Source organism: Ceratotherium simum, chromosome 4 (assembly GCF_057802395.1).
Source record: "Ceratotherium simum simum isolate JZ-2026a chromosome 4, ASM5780239v1, whole genome shotgun sequence".
Classification (NCBI taxonomy): domain Eukaryota; kingdom Metazoa; phylum Chordata; class Mammalia; order Perissodactyla; family Rhinocerotidae; genus Ceratotherium; species Ceratotherium simum.
Window position 1 is genome coordinate 34,825,536 of NC_141903.1, and position 24,157 is coordinate 34,849,692.

The following is a 24,157-nucleotide window of genomic DNA, read 5'->3' on the forward strand; positions in this document are numbered from 1 at the left end:
TGCTGCATGTGGGACGCGGCCCCAGCATGGTCGGAGAAGCGGTGCGTCGGTGTGCGCCCGGGATCTGAACCCGGGCTGCCAGCAGCGGAGCGTGCGAACCTAACCGCTAAGCCATGGGGCTGGCCCTCCCCCATTTATTCATACTTTGCAGCTGATGTGCAAGTTGTTGAAGGTACAAAATTGAAAAAATCTTTTTAAAAGAAGCATCTGAAAATCATCTTCATCAAATTAGATGCCAAAAATGAATAGAGTAGTTCTTCCATTACACAACACATACTCATGAAATTTGAGACCCATAGACCAGCATTTCATTAAGAAAAATCTATTAATTTAAGATAAGCACGTCCCTGAGAAATGAATTTTAAAATTTCAAACCGCTTTTAAGTTGAGTTGATTTTCCAATTGCAAATCTTAGACTCTTGTAATAAAGCATAATTGTGCCTACACTTGCAAAAATGCAAGCATTTAGGGAAATATTGATTCTGAAAAGTGAAGGGGCTACCTGTAAACAGAAGATGCCAGGTGTATGGCATATTTGTATTTAATGAATGTAGCAGTATTTAATTCTTTGGAGATTTTTAATTGCATCACAGAATAAACCACAATTCCAAGGCTCCTTCTCACTGATTTCTTCTCTCAACAAATACTCATGTCCAATAATTACATGGTTCAACCCAAACTTTCCAGATTTCAGAATGTCACAGACATTATCATCACTATAAGCTTAATGTGTTTTTCTGACATTTATCATGTAGAAGTTTTCTGTATTATTCCACTGATTTATGCAAATACTGTAAATTATTTCCTAGTGCAAATAGCAGGTATACTAAAATATCAATGCTGCACAACATTCTTTCCAAAACATATTTGCCATTGGCGTTTAGGCAAATATTCAAAAGAGAACATCACATCTAATGATTTGGACTAATCAAACAACTCTTCTATTAACATAGTAACTTTTCTAGTATAAGAAAGTCTTTGAGTAAAGTGATTATGTTTAACCACTTTCTTTTAAAGTACTTGTTTCACTTAAGTCTATGGATAACAGCTAGATTTTCTAAAATATCCACGTATTGAAAATAGAAGACATTAAACCCAAAACATAATTTGAAAACAGAGAAAGCATCGATTATCATATTAAATCAAGTTAATCTCTAAATGAAGCAAATAATGATTCACTATTTACATAATTAATTGATTTTGAATGTGGCAGAAAAATGATTGAGGAAACAAATGAAGAAAAAGCTCCAAGTATCCCTACTGAAAAAAAAAAACCCACCTGAACAACTCCTAGTTCTTCTTCGTTTACATTTATCTTCTCAGATATCAGAAGAGGCTCACTTTTCTCACAGCTCTCTTGGCTGACAAGCATGTCTGCATAGTTGGGCTGGGGGAAGATCAGGTGGCTCTTCCGTGAGTCTGAGTCCACGGTGAGGGAGACCTCGTGGGAATAGGTCTGCAGGAAAGCCTGCACCCCGTCCACACCCACAAAGTGAGAGGCCGGCGCTCCCATCAATCCTCCTCTTGAAGCCTGGAGCAGTCGCGACCTGTGCCAGCGCCCCAGTCTGAGTGCCAGCAGCACGATGACAAAGGCAAGGAAGACACAGGAGACTGCAGCCACCGCCACCACCAGGTACAGGGTGAGGCTGGAGTCATCAGGGTCAGCTGAGGGCTCCAGGCTACCCAGGTCAGCCAGGATATCTGGGATGCTGTGAGCCACAGCCACAGTAAGTGTGACGGTGGCCGAGAGAGGGGGCTGGCCATGGTCCTGGACAGCCACCACCAGGTTCTGTTTGAGCGCGTCTCTGTCCAGCAGGGCCCGCGCAGTGCGCACCTCACCGGTGTGCAGCCCCACTGTGAAGAGCCCTGTCTCACTGGCCTTGAGCAGGCGGTAGGACAACCAGGCATTCTGGCCTGAGTCTCTGTCCACTGCCACCACCTTGGTCACCAGGTAGCCAGGCTCTGCAGAGCGGGGTGCCAGCTCGACACCTGTGGAACCATCGGTGGGGAGGGTGGGGTACAGGATCTCGGGTGCATTGTCATTCTGGTCTAGCACAAATATGCTCAGCGACACGTTGCTGCTGAGTGGAGGGTCTCCACTGTCACTGGCTATCACCCATAGCTGCAGGTCCCTAACCTGTTCATAGTCGAAAGAGCCCAGTGCATACAGGACACCAGTGTCAGAGTTGATGGAGACATAAGAGGATAGAGGCATTTCTTGAAACGTGTCCTTGGCCAGAGAGTAAGTGATCTGGGCATTGTTGCCACTGTCGGGGTCATGGGCGGTTACAGAGAAGATAGAGACACCTCTGGGGTTGTTTTCTGGGATGTAGGTGGAGTATGAGGTGTGAGGGAAGATGGGAGGGTTGTCATTGATGTCTGCCACTTTGAGGGAGATGTGGTTTTCTGTAGACAGTGGTGGGTTTCCATGGTCAATGACAGTTACTGTGATGTTATAATCTGAGATCTCTTCTCTGTCCAGGGATCTCGTTGTCAATAAGTGATAGTAATTACCAACCGACTTTTTCAATTTAAAGGGCAAGTTCCTGGGAATAGAACATGCAATCTCGCCATTCTCTCCAGAATCGCCATCGTGTAGGCTAAACAGCGCAATTACGGTTCCAGGAAGACAGTCTTCAGAGACGGAACTGGTGAGAGAGGTGAGGATCACTTCAGGGACATTGTCATTCACGTCCTGTACTGTGACCAGCACCTTAGCGCTGGCAAGAAGAGCACCTCCATCCTGAGCTACCACCTCCATGACATAGAATCTGAATTCTTCATAATCCAGGGATTGCACAGTTGAGATTTCACCCAGGTTGGAATTAAGTTGGAAAGTCTCTGAAATTTTGTCGTCTTCATTGCGAAAAGAGTACGTCAATTTCCCGTTTATTCCCTCATCTGGATCCGTGGCGGTTAGTGTGAGCAGCCGAGTGCCCACAGGTATGTTCTCTGGAACACTCACTCTGTACTCGGATTGAGTGAACAGGGGAGCGTTATCGTTTGCGTCGAGGACCATCACGCGGATGTGCGTAGTTGCAGAGAGCACCGGGTCTCCGCCGTCTAAAGCTGTGAGGAGGAGGTCGTGAACAGCCACTTTCTCGCGGTCCAAAGGCCGTTCCAGTACCAGCTCCGGGTATTTTTGTCCATCAGTTCCGCTTTTCTCCTCCAGAGAGAAGTGCATATTGGAGCTGAGCTGATAACTCTGCAGGGAGTTCACACCCACATCCGCATCTCGAGCGAAGGGAAGCCCTAACCGCGTTCCCGCAGCCGCATTTTCATTAACTTTTACTTTTACTTCCTCATCCCGGAAACGCGGGAAGTTATCATTAATATCGATTATTTCTACTTCTACTTCATAAATTTTCATTTTATTCTCAACCAAGATGTTAAAACTCACCAGACACCGCGCGCTCTGACCGCAGAGCTCCTCCCGGTCTATCCTGTCCGCGGTGACCAAGCTGCCGCTTCCAGGGTTCAGAGCGAAAAGCTTCGTCTTTCCTCTGGAGACGATGCGGACTCCGCGCTCCGCCAACTCGCGGGGCTCCAGCCCGAGATCCTTGGCGATGTTGCCCACGAAAGAGCCTTTGTCCAGCTCCTCTGGCACTGGGTAACGGATCTGCCCGGCCCCGGCTCCCAACAGAGTCCCCAGGAGCATGAAGAGCAGGAGCAGCTCTCTGCAGCCCCAACCCCTCAGTGGATCCGCCATTGCCTTCTCTCTGACCAGTTTTCTCTTAGTCCTGGTTCCAGCCTGCTGTTTGCTTATTTCTTTAAAGCCAAGGGGAACACATTCCCTGGTTGAAATGGGAGAGGGGCCCCGCGGATGGGTGGATTTTCCCAGAAGCTTGTCTGGTCTGTGTGTTTAGCGCGGAAGGAGTAGAGAGTCCCGTGCATCAGCAGTAGCTTCTTTTCCACTTTGGTGAACAGCGACGCTCAGAGTCCTAACCAGTTGCTACACCCTTTTTTATGTTTATTCATAAATGTTTAATTATATTTTATTTCTAACAATTTTGCTGTATCTTTAATCTATTACTGGAGACATTGTTTATATTTAATATTTAATTGTGAAATAGCAGAAGACTTCCACAAACTCCTGAGATCAATATATTAGATTCTTTTTTACTTCTTCAGAAAAGTTTTATTTAAGGTGCTGTTGAGTCTATGTCCTTTATTTGCCTCTTACCTATATTGAGTCCATTAATTTAGGACATTGGAATTCTTACTTTTGTAGGTTTTAAGATTTCATCTTTTTAATAGGATATATTTATGAAAACATGCTTATGTGTACATAAGAATACCAAGGAAACAAACCTAGCTCTTAGTACACCTTTGCAATAAGGCCTACTGATTCATGCAAATTGTATTAGCTGTCATATGCAGAAAAAATAAGGGGGCCATTTTGTTACTTGTGAGGTCTTTGAGAAAGTTTCAAGATTTTCACACTAAGAATATGGCAGCTAAATTATATCAGACTGAGAGTCTGAATTGGGTTAATTATGCATTATTTATATTTTCCTATTACCATGTCTAAGTTGGAGTTAAACGCTTTACAGTGACAGACTTTTGGGGAAAATCAGTACAGTGACTGTGCAGGAAAGGGCTTTAGTTCATCACCCATGCAGAAAAACATGTCCAGATACTTGCCAGCTAGAAGGCAGAGAGTGGCCTTTCCATGGTGAGACAGATATTTAATGTTGTCACTTTTATATGGTAGCAGAAAAAGAAAAACCTCATGACTGAAAAAAATGGACACTTCAGAGAGTCCATTAAATGAGAGAAACAATTTTTACTCAACGACACCTTCATAGAAAAATGAAGAAAATGAAGATATTCTAGATCTATAATTAAAAAATTCAAAAGATAATATTTTAAGTAAATAACGTGAATGTAGGTTCCAAAATTTTTCTCAATGTACAATTTTCACAAGAGCAATTTGTTACTATGCATGAAAGACAGATTTAACCCATTTATTAAATGCACTCGTTTTTTTTGTGTGTGAGGAAGATTAGCCCTGAGCTAACGTCTGTCACCAACCCTTCTCTTTTTGCTGAGGAAGATTGGCCCTGGGCTAACATCGGTGCCCATCTTCCTCCACTTTATATGGCACAGCATTGCTTGACAAGCAGTGCATCAGTGCGCGACCAGGATCCCAGCCCCAGGCCACCGCAGCAGAGCACTCGCCCTTAACCGCTACGCCACCGGGCCAGCCCCTAGTAAATGCACTCTTAATAGCAGACACACAATAAGGATCTCAAACTTTGACCATCTTTTAAAAGTAGATCTGGGATCCCAAGATACTTAGCTTGTAAAGACATCTAGAGTGCTGGTGTTCAAGTCAGTCCTACCCATGCTCTGCTGTTGACAAGCCATGACATTAGGTAAGTTTTCCTTTCTTTGGTTTCCAGTTTCCCCAAACTAGTAAGATGAGGAGCTCTCTTTACTCTGAAGTACCATAATTATAAGAGAAAGTAAAACTAAAATTTGAGTAATAAAGACCTTGAAGGTAAAAGGAACAGCTTAAGGTCCCAATAGTAATAAAACCTTCATAGGGAAGGAAGATAAAGATGAGGAAGAAAAAGAAGCATCTCATGTAGGAAAGCCTTGTAATTATGAACAAGTAAATCTCACACATCAGATAGAAAACCTATGTCAACAATTTAGTTATATAAGATTAAGATGATCATGGCAGAAAACTGCCTAATTGGACCCACAAGGCAACAAAATATGAAATGGAGACTCCTACCTCAGTTAAGTGAACTGTAAAGAAACATTAAAACCCAAAGTGAAAATAATTAAATTAAACTCACCTTTAAAATAGTATCTGAGGCAAATGGGACACCAGCATCTCCATGATTTGTACTCGGTACCCAAAGGGCATCTTCGCAGAGGAGATCCCGAGGGGGAGCCACTTCTGGGGTCACACTGAGAAAATTAAACTCTGTCTTAGCTGACTGTGAGGCAAGACATAGATTGTAGGAATAGGGCAATGTTCCCTCACTGTGATTGGGGGGAACCCCTGGTCCAGACTTGGAACTCAGACCAGGCTGAAAGCAGCCCCAGGCAGCGGGGCTAGATGAGCGTCGCAGGCGCAGGGCGATGGCCAGCATCACCGCCAGGAAGAAGAGCACAGAGATCAAGGCCAAGGCCACCACCAGGTAAAACTGCAGCTCAGCCTGAGGGTCAGAGGGCGCGGGGCGGTCACTGAGGTCAGGCAGGACCTCTTGTAGACTATCAGCGAAAACCAGGTGCAGCGTGGCGGTGGCCGAAAGAGGCGGCTGTCCCCCGTCACGCACAGCGACCAGCAGGCGCTGTCTCGCCGAGTCCCTGTCGCCCAAAGCACGCGCCGTGCGCACCTCGCCCGTGCGCAGCCCCAGGCTGAAGAGCCCGGCCTCGCTGGCCTGCAGCACGTGGTAGGACAGCCAGGCGTTGTGTCCCGAGTCGGCGTCCACCGCCACCACCTTGGTGACCAGGTAGCCAGGCTGCGCGGCGCGCGGCACCGTGTCGAAGAGCGCCGAGCCGTCGGGCCCCAGCGCCGGGTACAGCACCCTGGGCGCGTTGTCGTTGCGGTCGCCCACCAACACGCGCAGGCTCACGTTGGCGCTGAGCGCGGGCGAGCCCTGGTCGCGGGCCTGCAGCGTCAGCTCGAAGGCGCGCAGCTGCTCGTGGTCGAAGGCGCGCTGCGCGAACACCACGCCGCTCTGCGCGCTCACCGACACGTAGGACGACAGCGCCCGCGGCTCCAGGTCGCTGGCCACGATGGAGTAGGAGACGCGGCCGTTGGGTCCCAGGTCGGGGTCGGAGGCGCTGACTTGAGCGATGGAGGCGCCGGCAGGGTTGTTCTCCGCCACATGGACCACGTAGGAGGCCTGATGGAAAACCGGGGCGTTGTCGTTGACATCTGCGATGTGCAGAGTGACGCTTATACTAGAGGAGAGGGGCGGCCTACCTCTGTCGGTGGCCATTATAGTGACGTTGTATTCCGGGATCTCCTCCCGGTCCAGGGCCCCATCTGTCACTAGCTTGTAATAGTTCTTCGAGTAAGATTTCAGTATGAACTCGGCCTTTCCCAAGATGCGGCAGTAAACTTCTCCCTTTTCTCCAGAGTCTCTGTCTCTTGTTTTTATCAAGGCGATCACTGTTCCTGGTGGTGAATTCTCTGGTAGGGGAGTAAATACTGAAGTCACAATCACTTCAGGTGCACAATCATTCTCATCGAGAATTTCGACTTGGATACTGCAATGGGCTGCTAGATCGCCAGGATCTTTTGCTTCTATACCGAGAGTATAACTATTAGCAATTTCGAAATCAAAACCATCCTTTGTCGTGATTTCTCCAGTTTTTTTATCTAAGTTAAAAAATTGTTCCACTTGTTCGTCCACATTATGAAAGGAGTAGGTGATCTCCGCGTTGACACCCTCGTCCTGGTCGGTGGCCGTCACTCGAAGCACGGAGAAGCCTGGGGGCACGCCCTCCTGCAGGCTGACCCTGTACACGTCCTGGCTGAACACCGGGGGGTTATCGTTGGCGTCGGTGACTTGGATTTGGATCTGGGTGGTGCCGCTTTGCGGTGGGTCCCCACCGTCCACAGCTGTGAGGACTAACTGATGGAAATTCTGCTCTTCTCTGTCCAGAGAATGTTTCAGAAGCAACTCAGGATATTTACCTCCATCTGGAGTCTGTTTCTCTGAGAGATCAAAGTACTCATTGTCATTAAGGTGGTATCTTTGCAGTGAATTAGGACCAACATCGGAATCCAGGGCCGGGTCTACTGGAAATGTTTTACCTGGCTTAGTGGATTCTCCAATTTTTAAATCAATTTTTCTCTGTTTGAATAGTGGAGTGTTGTCATTTATATCCTGCACTATTACTGCTACATGGAAAATATTTAGTGGGTTTTCAGCGACAGTATCGAAACCCAGAATACACAGAGGCTTCTTCCCGCAAATCTGCTCTCGGTCTATTCTGTCACTCACAAGTAAGTCCCCGCTCTCAGGGTTTACAGTGAAATATTCCTTCTCCGCGCTAACCCGTAGCTTCCGTGCTGGCAAGTCCCGGACACCGAGCCCCAGATCCTTGGCGAGGTTTCCTACCACCGAGTTCTTGGCCAGCTCCTCAGGAATTGAATAGCGGATTTGGTCTGGGAGAGCCCCGCGGAACAAAGACAGTAGGAAGGGCAACAATACCTGCCGCCACCGCGCCGGGCTGCTCCTCTCTGCGCTCAGCCTCATCCTGTGTCTCCCTCCACTGATGGCTCTTTGGCCGGGAGGAGGAATAAGCCCTCGGTGGATGGCAAAATCCGGGGTAGGGTCCCTTTTCTTGCTTTTGTTTTTTGTATCCGAAACTGCACTGGCCTCCTCTGTGTAGTTGGTTTGAGCAGGAAGTTACTCTCTAAGAGGCTCCCAAACGCGTCGCTGATATCTTTTCTCTTCTTTTGACCTACAGCGACGCCCAGAGGTTTTCCCGTGAAACTGCACCAATGGCTTGTAAATGTTTTGCAAAGAACTATTGTTTCTCTTTTCTTTTTTGGATTTATAAAGGGTATTTGTTTTTCAATAGGTATACATTCATTCAATTCCAAATTCAAAAGGATGATATGGCATATTCTATAGGCTCTCCCTCTCTGCTTTCAACAACACATCTCTCCCAGGAGAAATGATTGTTAGATTTTTTGTGTATCATTCCAGAGATATATTTTGTATAGTGCAACAGATTTTTATAAATGTTCCCCCCCTTTTATACACAGATGGAAGTATACAATATACCATGTTCTGCATCTTGCTTTTTTTACTTATTATATCTTGAAGATCATTTAATATCAGTACCTAAAGAGGTTTCCCATTTATTCCTTATAGCCATGCAGTAGTCCATCATATGGTTGTACAATAATTTATTTAACCAGAAATATTATTTTCTAAAAGAAACCCAGTGCTCATTCAAACAAAAATATATTTTCCATGTGGTATTAGGTTATAAATTATCTATTGCTCTCCCAGGCATTTAAAATATGTTTCACTCTGATTCTGGAATGTATTCCTAATGCCACCATCCAAATATGTTCAACACAGTTTCAGGCTAATTGATATTTCCAAATTATATTTTAAGGCTTCAGAATTTTAAATAATTTCTCCTCAGATATGATTTTTCTCTCAGTATTCATTTGTTATTTCCTCGTTACTGTCTCCATGGCAGCTAACTGTATCAGATCACATTCTTGTTTATGTATTTGCACCACAGTTTCCCATGAAGACAAAAGCATTTAGAAACTAAAACTCTCCTTCTTAAGTTGAATCGAGGCATTATCCACAATCTATTGCTACACTTTCCAGGTATCTAAAGGTCACTAATTTGTGTAGCCCTAGACATTCATGAATTCTGAATTAAGTCACAGAAATAAGTGAAGGGACAAGGAACAAAAGTGTTGCATGTCCCTTGCACACAAAATATTTCCCCCATATTCAGAGCACCTCAGAGCCACACAGTGATAAAGCAACCTGAGAGTAATTTGCAGGAACAAGGATGAGGCCTACTTACTAAGTAGCATAAATCATATCACTTCAGAATCCAAGTTACCCAACCTTTATAAGTGGCTCCCATGATGAAAAAAGAAAGATTTTTAAAAGTTGTATTTTCCTTAGAAATCGAGAAGGGTCTCATAATGAAGCCATAATAGGTTATTTTTGAAATTATTAAAATTACTCCTCCAACCTACTTAAATATGAGTGAAATAAAATGGGCAATATTGTTGGTAATCACAGAAGCGCACCGAAGAAATCACACACAGTCACTGCTGGTGCTTCTCACAAACTGCGACAACAAAATATTTGAAACAGACTGGTCTAGTCTGTTAAAATTATACCTAAAAGTTAAAGATTTTCCCCAGTATTTATAAATTGCCATTGTTTAATTATAATGGAAAACACCCTTTCAACGAAAGACAAGTAAACTTCAAGCAAAGTATGTTACGGTGTAAAAAGAAGAAATTTAAAAATACTCAGTCCAGATTCAACAATAGCTTCATAAGAGAGAATACTTTAAAATGAATTTACACAATTGCCTTCAATTTCACAGTTCTAATCTATCTTTTCAGTAATGCCTAAAGGAAAATGGCATTTAAAGAAAAGAGGTGATTAGAAGTATAAAGATTAAGAAATTGTTGCTGAAACTACACCTGAACGAAGATTAAAAAGGATAACTAATAAACAAATAATTTTAGGTGCAGTAGCTATTATTGATCATTATTGAAGGATCATCTGCCCCTCCCCTTTAAAGCAACAAGAGCACTAAAAACAAGTGACTTTATTTGATATATTATGTATCTTATACAATTGGAGACAATTAAACAGCTCTCTGCCTATGTTTCAGCGTGGCAAGATTGACTCACCTGATGAAGATTGGGGTCTCCTTTTGTTTCAAGTAAATCCTGAGTTATCAGAAGAGGCTTGCTTTTCTCACAGCTCTCCTGGCTGATGAGCGTGTCTGCGTAGTTGGGCTGGGGGAAGACCAGGTGGCTCTTCCGAGAGTCAGCTGTGAGGGAGACCTCGTGGGAATAGGTCTGCAGGAAAGCCTGCACCCTGTCCACACCCAGGAAGTGAGAGGCAGGCATGCCAGCCAACCTGCCTCCAGTAGCCTGCAACCAGCGCGAAGTGTGCCAGCGCCGCAGTCTGAGTGCCAGCAGCACGATGACAAAGACGAGGAAGACACAGGAGACCACAGCCACCGCCACCACCAGGTACAGGGTGAGGTCTGAGTCGTCAGGATCGGCTGAAGGCTTGAGGCTGCCCAAGTCGGTCAGGATGTCTGGGATGCTGTCAGCCACGGCCACGGTGAGCGTGAGGGTGGCTGAGAGAGGGCGCTGGCCATGGTCCTGGACACCCACCACCAGGCTCTGCTTGAGCGCGTCTCTGTCCATCAGGGCCCGCGCAGTGCGCACCTCGCCTGTGTGCAGCCCCACTGTGAAGAGCCCTGGCTCGCTGGCCTTGAGCAGGTGGTAGGACAGCCAGGAGTTCTGACCTGAGTCTCTGTCCACTGCCACCACCTTGGTCACCAGGTAGCCAGGCTCTGCAGAGCGGGGCGCCAGCTCCACACCGGTGGAACCATCATTGGGGAGGGTGGGGTACAGGATTTCGGGTGCGTTGTCATTCTGGTCCAAAATGAACAGGCTCAGAGACACGTTGCTGCTGAGTGGAGGATCCCCACTGTCACTGGCTGTCACCAGTAGCTGCAGATCTCTAACCTGCTCATAGTCGAAGGAGCACAGCGCATACAGGACGCCAGTGTCAGAGTTGATGGAGACGTAGGTGGAGAGAGGCACACCCTGGAGCGTGTCCTCAGCTAGGGAGTAAGTGACTCTGGCGTTCTCAACGCTGTCAGGGTCCTGGGCAGTCATGGATAAAATGGAGGCACCTCTGGGGTTGTTTTCAGGAATGTAGGCAGAATAGGAAGCATGAGAGAAGGCAGGTGGGTTGTCATTGATGTCTGCCACCTGCAGTGAGATGTGAGTTTCTGTAGACAGTGGTGGAGTTCCGTGGTCAGTGGCAGTTACTGTGATGTTATATTCTGAGACTTCTTCCCTATCTAGAGTTCTGTGTGTCAACAACTGATGATAATTTCCATAGGTCTTTACAAGCTTGAGTGGCAGATTACCTGGAATAGAACATGTGACAATGCCATTCTCTCCTGAATCATTGTCATGCACATTGAAAAGTGCAATTACTGTGCCTGGGGAAGAAGTTTCTTGGATAGAGCTGGTGAGAAACGTAACTGTCACTTCTGGAGCATTGTCATTTACATCCAGAACTGTCACCAGAACCTTACTTCTGGCTCGGAGACCAGGCCCATCGTGGGCTTCTACATCTATATCATAGAATCCAGAGTACTCATAATCTAGATTCCCCAATATTGTTATGTCCCCAGTCAGAGAATTCAACTGGAATAGCTGGGATACTTTATCTCTTACTTTCCGGAAAGAATATGTCACTTCTCCATTGGCTCCTTCATCTGGATCAGTGGCTTTTACGGTGAGTACCGGGGAACCAACTGGCAGGTTCTCCCGAACACTCACGTGGTACTCGGGCTGAGTGAATACGGGGGCATTGTCGTTGGTATCCACAAGTGTGATGTGAACCCTAGCAGTGCCAGAGTGAACCCGGTCGCCTCCATCGAAGGCGGTGAGAACGAGGTGGTGAAGCGCCTCTTCCTCGCGGTCCAGGGCGCGCTCCAGCACCAGCTCGGGGTACTTAATTCCATCGGCTCCGCTTTGCACGTCCAGAGAGAAGTGAATATTCGAGCTGAGCTGGTAACCCTGCAGGGAGTTTACCCCTACATCCGGATCAAAAGCTTCTGGAAGAGGAAATCTTGTCCCAGGATTTTCATTTTCAGCGACTTTTATTTCCCTTTGCTCTGTCCCAAAGTTGGGCGCGTTATCATTAACATCGAGTATTTCCACTTCTACTCCAAAAATCTTCACTTTGTCCTCTAGGAGAATCTCTAGGTTTACTACACACTTTGGAGATCTGTCACAGAGCTCTTCCCGGTCTATCCTGCCCGCAGTGACCAAACTGCCGCTTTGCGAGTTTAGAGCGAATAGCTGCGTCCTACCTCTGGAGACGATGCGGACCCCGCGCTCCGCCAGCTCCCGGGCGTCCAACCCCAGGTCCTTGGCGATGTTGCCCACGAAAGAGCCTTTCTCCAGCTCCTCAGGCACAGAGTAGCGGATCTGTTCGGCCCCTATTCCCCACAGGGCCCCCAAAAGAATGCAGATCCAGACCAGTCGGCTGCAGTCTGGGCGATAAGGAGGAGCCGCCATTACAGCCCCGCTGCGGAATAGCTTGCGCAAGGGGTGTTCCCTCGGTGGGGGCCTGAGGAGCCCCAGGATCTTCCGGGTCCAAGATAATATGCTTTCACCGTTGGATGCTGGAGCTCTTGCGGGTCCAGTTTGAAGCTTTCAGGGCCAGTGCTTTTTGATGCAGAAATCTTGTGGTTCGGATTGAATTCCTGGTTGTCTTTTTTTCCCCGATTGGTGAACAGCGACACTCAGAGTCCTAACCTGATACTGCAATCTATTCTTGGTAAATAAAGTATCTCTTGTGTACACCATTTCTTTTCGGTGTCCTATTTCTCCCAAAAGAATGCAATTCAAACTCTTGTTGTTTGATTTGCAACGAAAATCTAGGAGTGATCCAAAGCTTTCTGTACAATAAGCCTTATAAAGTGATATATTTTTTCAGAGAAAATATGGTGATTTTTTTTTTTTGCTAAGAATTTTTTCTACCTCTTTTTAAGTTTTTACATATTTATTCTCATAGCCCATTCTCAGTACAGTGTATTGCGTGAGGGACACATTTATCCCTCCCAGGAACAAGGATAGACTTGAAGAATGGAAGAACAGATAGGTGAAGACAGTGTCCGGGGAGTTGGAGGTCTGGGTTCTAGTCCCAACCCATGCAGAAACAAGTTTCCTCATCACGTGAGCTGACCCTTTAGAATCTGGGGTAACTTTTCAATTCCCTTGTAAGAAAATATCTACTGTTCAAAAGCTAGTCTTAACCCCCTACCCTGTGCAAATGGGCTTGGCAAATATGTTAATAGGTTTGGGAAGAGAATTTTCTCATTAATTTTGTATATAGAACATTCTAGGCCACAAGCTATGTCTGTAACTGTCATGTTCACAGTGTGTCCTCAAACTTTAGAACAGCACCTTTCATAGAATATACAGTCAAATCGTTTTTCAGTGTTTAATGAACGAGTCACTAATGCAACTGCAAAGCCTAAAACAATGGGTAAACAACTCTGATCTTAAAAATAAGTAATAAAGACAGAAAAGTTAAACTGAAGCACTCTGAAAAGCAGACAATATTTCAGTGATCTTTTTTCACATAAGGACACATACTGAAAGTATTATTTTACTATCATTTATAAGTTTACTTTAGCTTTGATTTTAGAAATAAACAGTAAGAGGAAATATTTTAGTAGTTGCATATATACTAGCAGTGCATGTTGCATGGTTTTCTTATTCATAAATACTTAGAGTAATTCACTAATCTGAGAAAACTTAAGAAAGCAGCAAGTAGCCAGTTCTTTAGCCAGTTCACATAATAATTAGCTTCTAGAAATTACTTATAAATTTTAACTAGACACAAAAGTCCATTAACTAGTCAGAGTTTTTAAATCTTCAGACTTCAGAGAGCAGATTAAGGGTATTTTTCACACTCCTCAAAGGACTCACAAATTGCTGTGGATTGGGAAGTAAAATGAAATGTCATGAAAAAATTTAACTCACTTCTCAGAAACCTATATTAAGAAAAAGAAATATGGAAAAGGCTTTATATACAAAAATGTTCATTACATTCCTTATTATAATAGTGACAAAGTAGAAAGGATATAAAAATAAATTATTAAAGAACAGTTAAGAAAATTATTCTTGAATAAGATTATGGAGCGGGCATAAAATTGACCCAAAACTAACTAGTGATTCAAACGTAAAATCTGACAGTCTTTGCTACTTGTGATAAGGCAAAGAAGTGCTAAGAGACTCAATTATTGGACGGCTATATTTAAAATGCACCTGGGCCTGCAGGTGGCGTAGTGATTAAGTTCGAGCATTCTGCTTCGGTGGCCCCGGGGTTCGTGGGTTCGGATCCTGGGTGCGGACCTAGCACTGATTATCAAGCCATGCTGTGGCAGGTGTCCCATATATACAAAAGAGGAAGATGGGCACTGATGTTAGCTCAGGGCCAATCTTCCTCAGCAAAAAGAGGAGGATTGGTAACAGATGTTAGCTCAGGGCTAATCTTCCTCTCACACACACACACAAGCACGTTGCAGCAAAAAGATAAACAAAGTAGAATGTATTTGATGAAGATCAACATAAACTTTAACTTACACAGAAAGAATTGTCAATATGAGTAAAGCTGGAAAAAAATAGTATCATGCATCAACTAAGAAAGGGCAGTGCTATTACTAAAGGTGACATTCAAGAAAAAGCTCTCCTTAGCAAGATTTGCTTACTATACAGAAATGCCAACAGAACAGATTAAGAAGTGGTAATTAGGTAACTGCCAAGACTACTGAGCAATCAAGGAATGAATCTCCACCCTTCCAACAGATCTCCTCTCCCACTACCATCATTAGAACAATGAACAACGACCAAAAATAATTATGCACGATTGAGAATAAAACACAATACATAAAATTTAAGCAGGTTTCCAGAAACTCACGTGAGAGGAAAAAGAGGAGTCTTTAGCGATTTGGGGGTCTTCACCGCTGGCACATATATCCACAGAAGGATCTTCACACAGGAGGTCCCGAGGGGGAGCCATTTCCGGTGTCAGGTTGGGAAAATTAAATTTGGTCTTTGCTAAATGCGAGGCAACACACAGATTGTAGGAATAGGGCAAAGTCCCTTCGTTGTAGTTGAGGGGAACCCTCGGTCCAGACTTGGAGCAGAGACCAGGCTGAAAGCAGCCCCAGGCGGCGGGGCTGGAGGAGTGTCGCAGGCGCAGGGCGATTGCCAGAATCACCGCGAGGAGGAAGAGTACTGAGATGAAGGCCAAGGCCACCACCAGGTAAAACTGCAGCTCAGCCTGGGGGTCAGAGGGTGTAGGATGGTCGCTGAGATCCGGCAGCGCCTTTTGGAGGCTGTCAGCGAAAATCAGGTACAGCGTGGCGGTGGCCGAAAGGGGTGGCTGCCCCCCATCCCGCACGGCGACCAGCAAGCGCTGACGGGCCGCGTCCCTGTCGCCCAAAGCACGCGCCGTGCGCACCTCGCCCGTGCGCAGCCCCAGGCTGAAGAGTCCTGGCTCGCTGGCCTGCAGCACGTGGTAGGACAGCCAGGCGTTGTGTCCCGAGTCGGCGTCCACCGCCACCACCTTGGTGACTAGGTAGCCAGGCTGCGCGGCGCGCGGCACCGTGTCGAAGAGCGCCGAGCCGTCGGGCCCCAGCGCCGGGTACAGCACCCTGGGCGCGTTGTCGTTGCGGTCGCCCACCAACACGCGCAGGCTCACGTTGGCGCTGAGCGCGGGCGAGCCCTGGTCGCGGGCCTGCAGCGTCAGCTCGAAGGCGCGCAGCTGCTCGTGGTCGAAGGCGCGCTGCGCGAACACCACTCCGCTCTGCGCGCTCACCGACACGTAGGACGACAGCGCCCGCGGCTCCAGGTCGCTGGCCACGATGGAGTAAGAGACGAGGCCGTTGGGTCCCAGGTCGGGGTCAGAGGCGCTGACTTGAGCGATGGAGGCGCCGGCAGGCTTGTTCTCCGCCACGTGGACCACGTAGGAGGCCTGGTGGAAAACCGGAGCATTGTCGTTGACGTCGCCGATGTGCAGTGTGACGCTTGTACTGGAGGATAGGGATGGCTTGCCCTTGTCTGTGGCTGTGATGGTGACATCGTACTCTGCCATCTGCTCCCGGTCTAGAGCCCTGTCAATCACCAGCTTGTAATAATTCTTGGAGGTGGATTCTAATTTGAAGGGAACTTCTTCCTGAATATAGCACGTCACCAGACCATTTTGCCCAGAATCCTGGTCTTGCACTTTAATGAGGGCTATTATGGTTCCAAGGTCTGAGTCCTCGGGAATCTGGTTAGAAAAGGACATGAAGGTCACCTCTGGGGCATTGTCATTCTCATCAACAATATCAATCTGAACATTACAGTGTGCCGTGTGCACTCCTCCATCCTTAGCTTCTATACCCAACATATATCTACTTGTCTCTTCAAAGTCCAATGTACCATTGGTTGTGACGTCGCCAGTATTTGGATTGAGATTGAAGAGGAGGCTGGTACTTGTTGGGGCATTCAGGAAGGCATAGGTGACCTCTGCATTAACGCCCTCGTCCTGGTCAGTGGCCATCACCCGCAGCACGGAGGTTCCCCGGGGCACGTTTTCTTGGAGGCTAACTCTGTAAGCGTCCTGGCTGAACACTGGAGCATTATCATTGGCATCCGTGACCCGGATCCGGATCTGCGTGGTGCCGCTTAGAGGAGGGTCCCCGCCGTCCATGGCAGTCAGGATTAACTGGTGGGACCTCTGCTGTTCTCTGTCCAGAGGTTTTTCCAGCAGCAATTCGGGGTATTTACTTCCATCAGGACTTTCCTTTGTTGACAGAGAGAAGTGTTCATTGGGGTTGATAGTATACATCTTCAGGGAGTTACTTTCCACATCTGCATCTTGTGCAGAATCCAGAGGGAATTTTACCCCTGGTAAGGCTGACTCGCAGATTTCTAAGTCAATGGCTTTTGCAATGAAACGTGGTGCATTATCGTTAATATCTTGGATTGCAACAATCACGTGGAAAACATTCATTGGGTTTTCAGCGACCATTTCAAATTCGAGCGCACACTCAGATTTCCTCCCGCAAATCTTCTCTCGATCTATCCTACCGCTCACTAACAAATCCCCACTCTCCGCACTCACGCTGAAAAAGTCCTCTGCACTAACCCGCAGTTTTCGAGCTAGAAATTCCTGGACACTGAGCCTCAGATCGTTGGCGAGGTTCCCCACCCTCGAGCCCTTGGCCAGCTCCTCGGGAATCGCGTACTGGATCTGCTGGGAGATGCCTCCGCCCAAGAAAGACAGCAGGAAGAGAAACAGTACCTGATTTTTCATCGTTTCAGCTTTTCTGGAGCTCCTTTGCATTTCTTGAACTCTCTGGCAAACTTCTTTTCAAGATGTCTCTGGGATATTTAAAAAATCAATGCACCCTGGACTTTTGTGATTTGAAGGTAAGACTTGTTTATTAGGCACTCGAGAGTGCACAAGCGCCGCGTCCGCGTGCCGATGCGCAGGACAAAGCAGGAGAGCATTCTGCTCCAGGCTCCTGCAGAACTGAGAGCCCTTTTCTTCCCTTTGGTCAACAGCGGCGCCCGGAGGTTGTCTGGGAAAACTGCATATTGCCCAGCTATTTAAAATGTAAGCTCTTGAATCTATGTACCTTGTCTTTTTATTTGTTGAAAAGAACCAAATATTCAAATTTTCCCTTTAAATTTGGTATTTTCTAGTTTTTCATCATCTCATCAGTGTTGCCATCATTTTACATTCTTCTTGTTTCATTAAAATTTTTTCATAAGGCATACAGCCATTTTTTCACTTTTGGGGGCAAAAATATCTTCAACGATTTCACTGTATTTATAAACACTGGCATGACTAGCATGGATGTAACCAAACAGGTTACTGACTTTTTATCCACATTGTAGTGGACTATGATCCTTACATTTCTGTAAATCCATAACTTCCCTTATTCAGTATTTTAACTCTATTGTACTTTATCAATTCAGCAATACTTTTCAAAGATATAGTCTGTAAAAAACGAGTGAGTCAAGGTCCTAGATTTATTTTAATGTATTGCTCATCTTTTTAAAACATAGATAATCCCATCAAGAACAGCAGAGCCTGATATTTTATTAAAGGGACCAATTTAGTATTTGGGCACACCACATGCTTTTATAAAGCTCAACCAAGTGTAAGCATATTCATTTTGTGAAACCAGCGCTTCTTTAGTATATGAATGTATATGCAAAACTCCATAATGCCAATTCTCAGCTCCAGTCAATTTATATCACTAATAAGTGAAATGAGTCTGACTTGAACACTGGTAAATCTTGAAGAGGTATTGAGAGTCCTTAGACACCACATTTTGGAATTTACTCTGTAATCCTTGAGCTGGTCTTGGGTAACTAAAACAAATACCTTTATGTCAAATGCACCACCCAATTAGATGCCAACTCAACAATGTATTCTACTATTTTGTAGTAGTAACCCAATACTCATCTTACACTCTAGTCAAAACAGACTATTATCTGTCTTCCTAAGACATCCTTTCTCTTGTTTTCACTACTTCATGCTTTTATATTTTCTGTTCCTCTTATTATAAACATTCCTCCCTTTCTATTGTAATGAATTCTTGCCCATCCTTAAAGAAAATGCTTTTTGTGAAAATGGGATGTCTGAGACCTTTCATTATCTATACAAGTAGATGGAAATTGTACTACCTTTGTATTCTCTGTGCATTTTCATAACATATATGTAGGCTATGTTTTATATGAGATTCTTAGAAAATTCTCTTTGAGAATCTCAAGTTCCCCTGGCACTCACCATTTAGTATTTTTTTCTCCCTATGACGAAAGCGATATTAATATTATAAAGAATTTTCCTAAAAAAAGATATTCCAAAGATTATGTGCCTTTCTTTTCTGTGATGTATTTGCATTTTTGAGTGAGAATACACCCTTTTCTGCTTTCAGTTATTTTGTTCAGGCTCTGTTTTCTCACACTTTTGAATGTACCTTGCCTAATATATTGAGGGAGAGATCGTTCCTCTGTTTGAGATATAATGAAAAACATTTGCTCTAATTTTGGATGACTCTCTGAAGCAACTTCATGGGTGAAAATAATTTTATAAATTTCAAAATGGGCCAACAATTTCTGGCCTAAGAAAGTTGTAGGACTCCTATTCCATTGTTGGATTGGATGGTCTAGAAATCTCCTGCAGAGGCTGAGACATATTTCCTTACGTTTTTTTTGTCCTTCTCAAAAAACAAGAAATGGCACTCCAAGGATCATAACAGTTTAGGCAATTGAACTTCCCACCTTCAGTCAAAAGGCTGAAATCAATATGAACACACACACACACTTTAGGTATACATAATAGGGACTACAGGCCAGGTAAAACCATTTGACCAACTTCTATATTTTTTACCCTACAATTTTTATGTCACTGAGATGAAAAGAGAGGTCTAGCTTGGAAGGAGTTAAGCATCATTTTATGGGATCCTAAAATACCTAGTATTTATATATCTTTTTACTTGTTTGTATCAGTCAGGATAGGCTAGCTAGGCTGCAGTGACGAACAAACTTCAAATCAGACGGATTTAAAATGAAAAAGGTCTATTTATCACAGGTATACAGATCAATGTTGGGTCAACCACAGGGCTCTTCTCTCATCGTAATTATTCAAGGACCCAGGTAGAAAGAGCAGTCACAATTCCAAAGAGTAACTTAGAGATCTGGAAATTCTCACAATGGCAACAAGAACTTCCTCCAGGAAGAGACACACTTACTTCCATTTACTATGTATTGGCCAGAACTAGCTACCTAAGCCCACTCAGCCATACTATGCCAGGAAGTGCAGCCCTACCATAGGCCCAGAGGAGAGATGAATATTTAAACAGGACTAATGACTACCATACTGCTTTATTTTCAAATAAATATGGTGTATTAAAGCTTTATAATAACCACACTGGCATAATTTTTCTTTATAACATTCAAAGAAAGACATAAACTCACCTGAAGTAGCTTGGGGTCTCCTTTTGTTTCAAGTAAATCTTGAGATACCAGGAGAGGCTCGCTTTTCTCACAGCTCTCCTGGCTGATGAGCTTGTCCGAGTAGTTGGGCTGGGGGAAAATCAGATGAGTCTCCCTTGTGTCTGAAGTGAGGGAGACCTCATGGGAATAGGTCTGCAGGAAAGTCTGCACTCTGTCCACGCCCACAAAGTGCGAGACCGGCATGCCTGGCAATACACCTTCTGAAGCCTGGAGCAGGCGAGACCTGTGGCACCGCCGCAGTCTGAGCGCCAATAGCATGATGACAAAGGCGAGGAAGACGAAGGAGACCGCAGCCACCGCCACCACCAGGTACGGGGTGAGGTCTGAATCATCCGGGTTGGCAGAGGGGTCGAAGCTGCCCAGGTTGGCCAGGACATCTGGGATGCTGTCAGCCATGGCCACGGCGAGCGTGACGGTGGCTGAGAGAGGGGGCTGGCCGTGGTCCTGGACCGCCACCACCAGGCTCTGCTTGAGCGCGTCTCTGTCCAACAGGGCCCGCGCTGTGCGCACCTCACCGGTGTGCAGCCCCACTGTGAAGAGCCCTGGCTCACTGGCCTTGAGCAGGCGGTAGGACAGCCAGGCGTTCTGGCCCGAGTCTCTGTCCACTGCCACCACCTTGGTCACCAGGTAGCCAGGCTCTGCAGAGGGGGGCACCAGCTCCATGCCAGTGGAACCGTCAGTAGGGGGGGCAGGGTACAGGATTTCGGGCATGTTGTCATTCTGGTCCAGCACAAACAGGCTCACAGACACGTTGCTGCTGAGTGGAGGGTTCCCACTGTCACTGGCTGTCAGTAGTAGCTGCAGGTCTCTAACTTGCTCATAGTCGAAGGAGCACAGTGCATACAGGACGCCAGTGTCGGAGTTGATGGAAACATAGGTGGAGAGAGGCACCCCCTGGAGCGTGCCCTCAGTCAGTGCGTAAGTGATGTGGGCGTTCTCAATGCTGTCAGGGTCCCAGGCCGTAACAGAAAAGATGAAGGCTCCCCTGGGGTTGTTTTCAGAAATGTAGGCAGAGTAGGAGTCATGAGTGAAGGCAGGTGGGTTGTCATTGATGTCTGCCACGTGCAGGGTGATGTGAGTGTCCGTGGACAGTGGTGGACTTCCCCCATCTGTTGCTCTCAGAGTGATGTTATATTCAGACACCTGTTCACGGTCCAGGGATCTAGCTGTCACTAAGCGGTAATATTGGTCTATTGCTTTTTCTAAATTAAATGGCATACTTTCAAGGATGAAAACTGTGACTTGCCCATTTTGCCCAGAATCACGGTCATGGACATTGATAAGAGCAATTTCTCTCCCAGCAGTAGCCTCTTCTGGGACTGACCTTGTGAGAGAAGTGATTATAACTTCTGGGGCATTGTCATTCACATCCAGAACTGTGACTAGAATCTTAGCTCTTGAAAGGAGACCTGGTCCATCTTGTGCGTCAATTTTAATTTCATAGAACATAGTATCCTCATAATCTAGACTTTTTAAAATTGATATATCTCCAGTCACTGAGTTGAGATAAAAAATCTGACCAATTTTCCCAGGCATTTTATCTAGCATATAGGACACTTGAGCATTGAATCCCTCGTCAGGGTCGGTGGCATTCACCGTGAGCAGCCAGGTGCCCACTGGCAAGTTCTCCTGAACACTTAATCGATACTCGGGCTGAGTAAATACTGGTGGGTTGTCATTTGCATCCAGAACTATCACTTGGATGCACAAGCTGCCAGAGTGGGCAGGGTCACCGCCATCAGAAGCAACAAGGATAAGCTGGTGAAATTTCTTTTCCTCACGGTCCAGAGCCCGCTCCAGCACCAGCTCTGGGTACTTGGCCCCATCAGTGATGCTATTCACAGCCAGGGAGAAGTAATCACTGGAGCTGAGCTCGTAGTTCTGCAGAGAGTTCAAGCCCACATCCAGGTCGAATGCAGTCTTAAGTGGAAATCGAGTTCCAGGAGCCGTTAGTTCACTAATTTTTATTTCCAAATCCTCTGTTAGAAAATCAGGAACATTATCATTAATGTCTTTAATTTCTATTTCTACTTCAAAAATTTTCAATTTGTCTTCAACCAGGATGTTAAATTTTACTAGACACCGCGCGCTCTGAGCGCAGAGCTCCTCTCGGTCTACCTTGCCGGCGGTGACCAAGCTGCCGCTCCTCGGATTCAGAGCAAAGAGCTGCGTCCTACCTCTGGAGACGATGCGAACTCCGCGCTCCGCCAGCTCCCGGGGCTCCAGCCCTAAGTCCTTGGCGATGTTGCCCACGAAGGAGCCATTGTCCAGCTCCTCCGGGACCGAGTAGCGGATCTGCCCAGATCCGGTCTTGCACAGCGTCCCTAGAAGCGCGCACAGCAGGGCCAGTCCACCGCCGTTTCTGAATCTCAGGTAACTGGTCATATCCTTTTTTGGTGAATTATTTTCTCCGAATTCGGTTCCAGTTTCCCACGACGGACTCCAATCTTATTTTCTCAAGGAACGAACATTTCATAGGCCTAATTCATAGGTCACAGAGCTGGCTGACTGAGAGGCTGAGCTTTGTAGCAGTCCCGGATCTTCTGAGTCTGATTTGCTGGTTCTTCGTTCTTTGGGAACCAGGAAATCGACTAGCTCTCCAGCTGCATTTTCCTCCTTGAGTGGTCAACAGCGACGCCCAGAGGCCCAACCGTTTACTGCACCCTCTCAGACAAACCCAAGTTAGCATTTTTTGTTTCCCAACGCCTGAAATCCTTTTTATCAGAAGTAATGGGACTGGTGTTTATTTCACATAATTGAATTGCTATATGTTAAAGGATGTGACTTCAAGTTATCTTCCTCAGGAAGCCATGCACTAACCTTAATGCCACCAATATTGCTTCAAACATGCTGGAGCTACTGTTTTGAAATGTTCACACAAAAGTTTAAGAACCACACAGAATATCAGCATTTATAGGTTATACCTCTTGAACTTTGTTCTTGATAGCCTGACATCTTAGTTTCAATATTTGTTATTTAACCCATTCATTACACAAACATATAATTGGGTGTCAGACAATACCTGAGGATTTAAGTGAACAATATGGACACAGCCACTTCCTTCATAGTTTATGAAGATATAAAAGCAAAGAAGGAGGAGCCAGCCCTGTGGCATAGCCGTTAAATGCGCGCGCTCCGCTGCTGGCAGCACAGGTTCAGATCTCGGGCGCGCACCGATGCAGGGCTAGTCAGGCCATGCTGTGGCGGTGTCCCATATAAAGGGAGGAAGATGAGCACAGATGTTAGCCCAGGGCTAGTCTTCCTCAGCAAAAAGAGGAGGATTGGCATGGATGTTAGCTCAGGGCTGTAGCTCAAGGCTGATCTTCCTCTCACACACACACACACACACAAAAGCAAACAAGGAATTACAGTGTGTTGAGATAACTACCATAATTGGCCCATAATTGGAGAAGCCAAGAGCGGAGAAATGAGAGGGCCTCCAATCCGGCCTTGGAGGTTAGCAAAGGCTTTCCCAAGAAATATGAGAGGAATGGATCGGGGAAAAGGCCTGGATGTAAGAGAGAACAGCATGGCAATGCCTAGATGTGAGAGAAAAATCACAGAACTTCAGGGTACTACAAGTAGTTCACTTTGCCTAAATCTATAGTGTGAGGATCTTTCTTAAAGACCAAAAGTGAAACTAGTAGAGATAAACTTTCATGTTCCAGAAACTCTTTTCCTGTATTTGTTTTCCTCTATAAGCACAGAAATAGAAATACAATATATTTGTCATTTCAATCATGATGCATTATATATCTATGCATAAGGCATTTATTCTTGTGAAGAGTTACTATACACACTAAAAGGAACTCTGCCTTTAATTTTCCTCAGTTCATACTTACA

At 45.8% G+C, this 24,157-nt stretch overlaps 3 protein-coding genes across 6 annotated transcripts in view; all 3 read right to left on the minus strand.

Moving 5' to 3' along the window:
- LOC101404335 (protocadherin gamma-C3) overlaps positions 1-17,802 on the minus strand; it is a 145,117-nt gene extending 127,315 nt beyond the window's left edge. The window contains exons 1-2 of one of the 4 annotated variants that reach the window (XR_015551939.1): positions 10,382-13,850; positions 5,808-5,922 (exon numbers count right to left, since the gene is read on the minus strand). Coding sequence is in view for 3 of the 4 variants with exons in the window: in XM_087429649.1 (XP_087285775.1) it covers positions 10,382-12,805 (2,424 nt within the window). In the remaining variant the exon portion in view is untranslated. Of the gene's footprint in view, positions 1-5,807; positions 9,871-10,381; positions 13,851-15,215 lie in introns of those variants that run through there. The other 3 variants (XM_087429653.1, XM_087429649.1, XM_087429650.1) reach the window with 3 other exon arrangements.
- On the minus strand, positions 29-4,830 carry LOC106803179 (protocadherin gamma-A5-like). The gene has a single exon (XM_014793856.2). The coding sequence runs from the start codon at positions 3,707-3,709 to the stop codon at positions 1,148-1,150; it is 2,562 nt and encodes an 853-aa protein (XP_014649342.1). The 5' UTR covers positions 3,710-4,830; the 3' UTR covers positions 29-1,147.
- A 2,018-nt stretch (positions 17,803-19,820) lies between the features above and the next one.
- LOC106803510 (protocadherin gamma-A3-like) lies at positions 19,821-23,418 on the minus strand. The gene has a single exon (XM_014795151.2). The coding sequence runs from the start codon at positions 22,697-22,699 to the stop codon at positions 20,207-20,209; it is 2,493 nt and encodes an 830-aa protein (XP_014650637.1). The 5' UTR covers positions 22,700-23,418; the 3' UTR covers positions 19,821-20,206.
- Between the last annotated feature and the right edge of the window lie 739 nt (positions 23,419-24,157).

Coding starts and splice junctions, on each gene's coding strand:
- LOC106803179 (XM_014793856.2), bottom strand. CDS start 3,709: ATGGCGGATCCACTGAGGGGTTGGGGCTGCAGAGAGCTGCTCCTGCTC.
- LOC106803510 (XM_014795151.2), bottom strand. CDS start 22,699: ATGACCAGTTACCTGAGATTCAGAAACGGCGGTGGACTGGCCCTGCTG.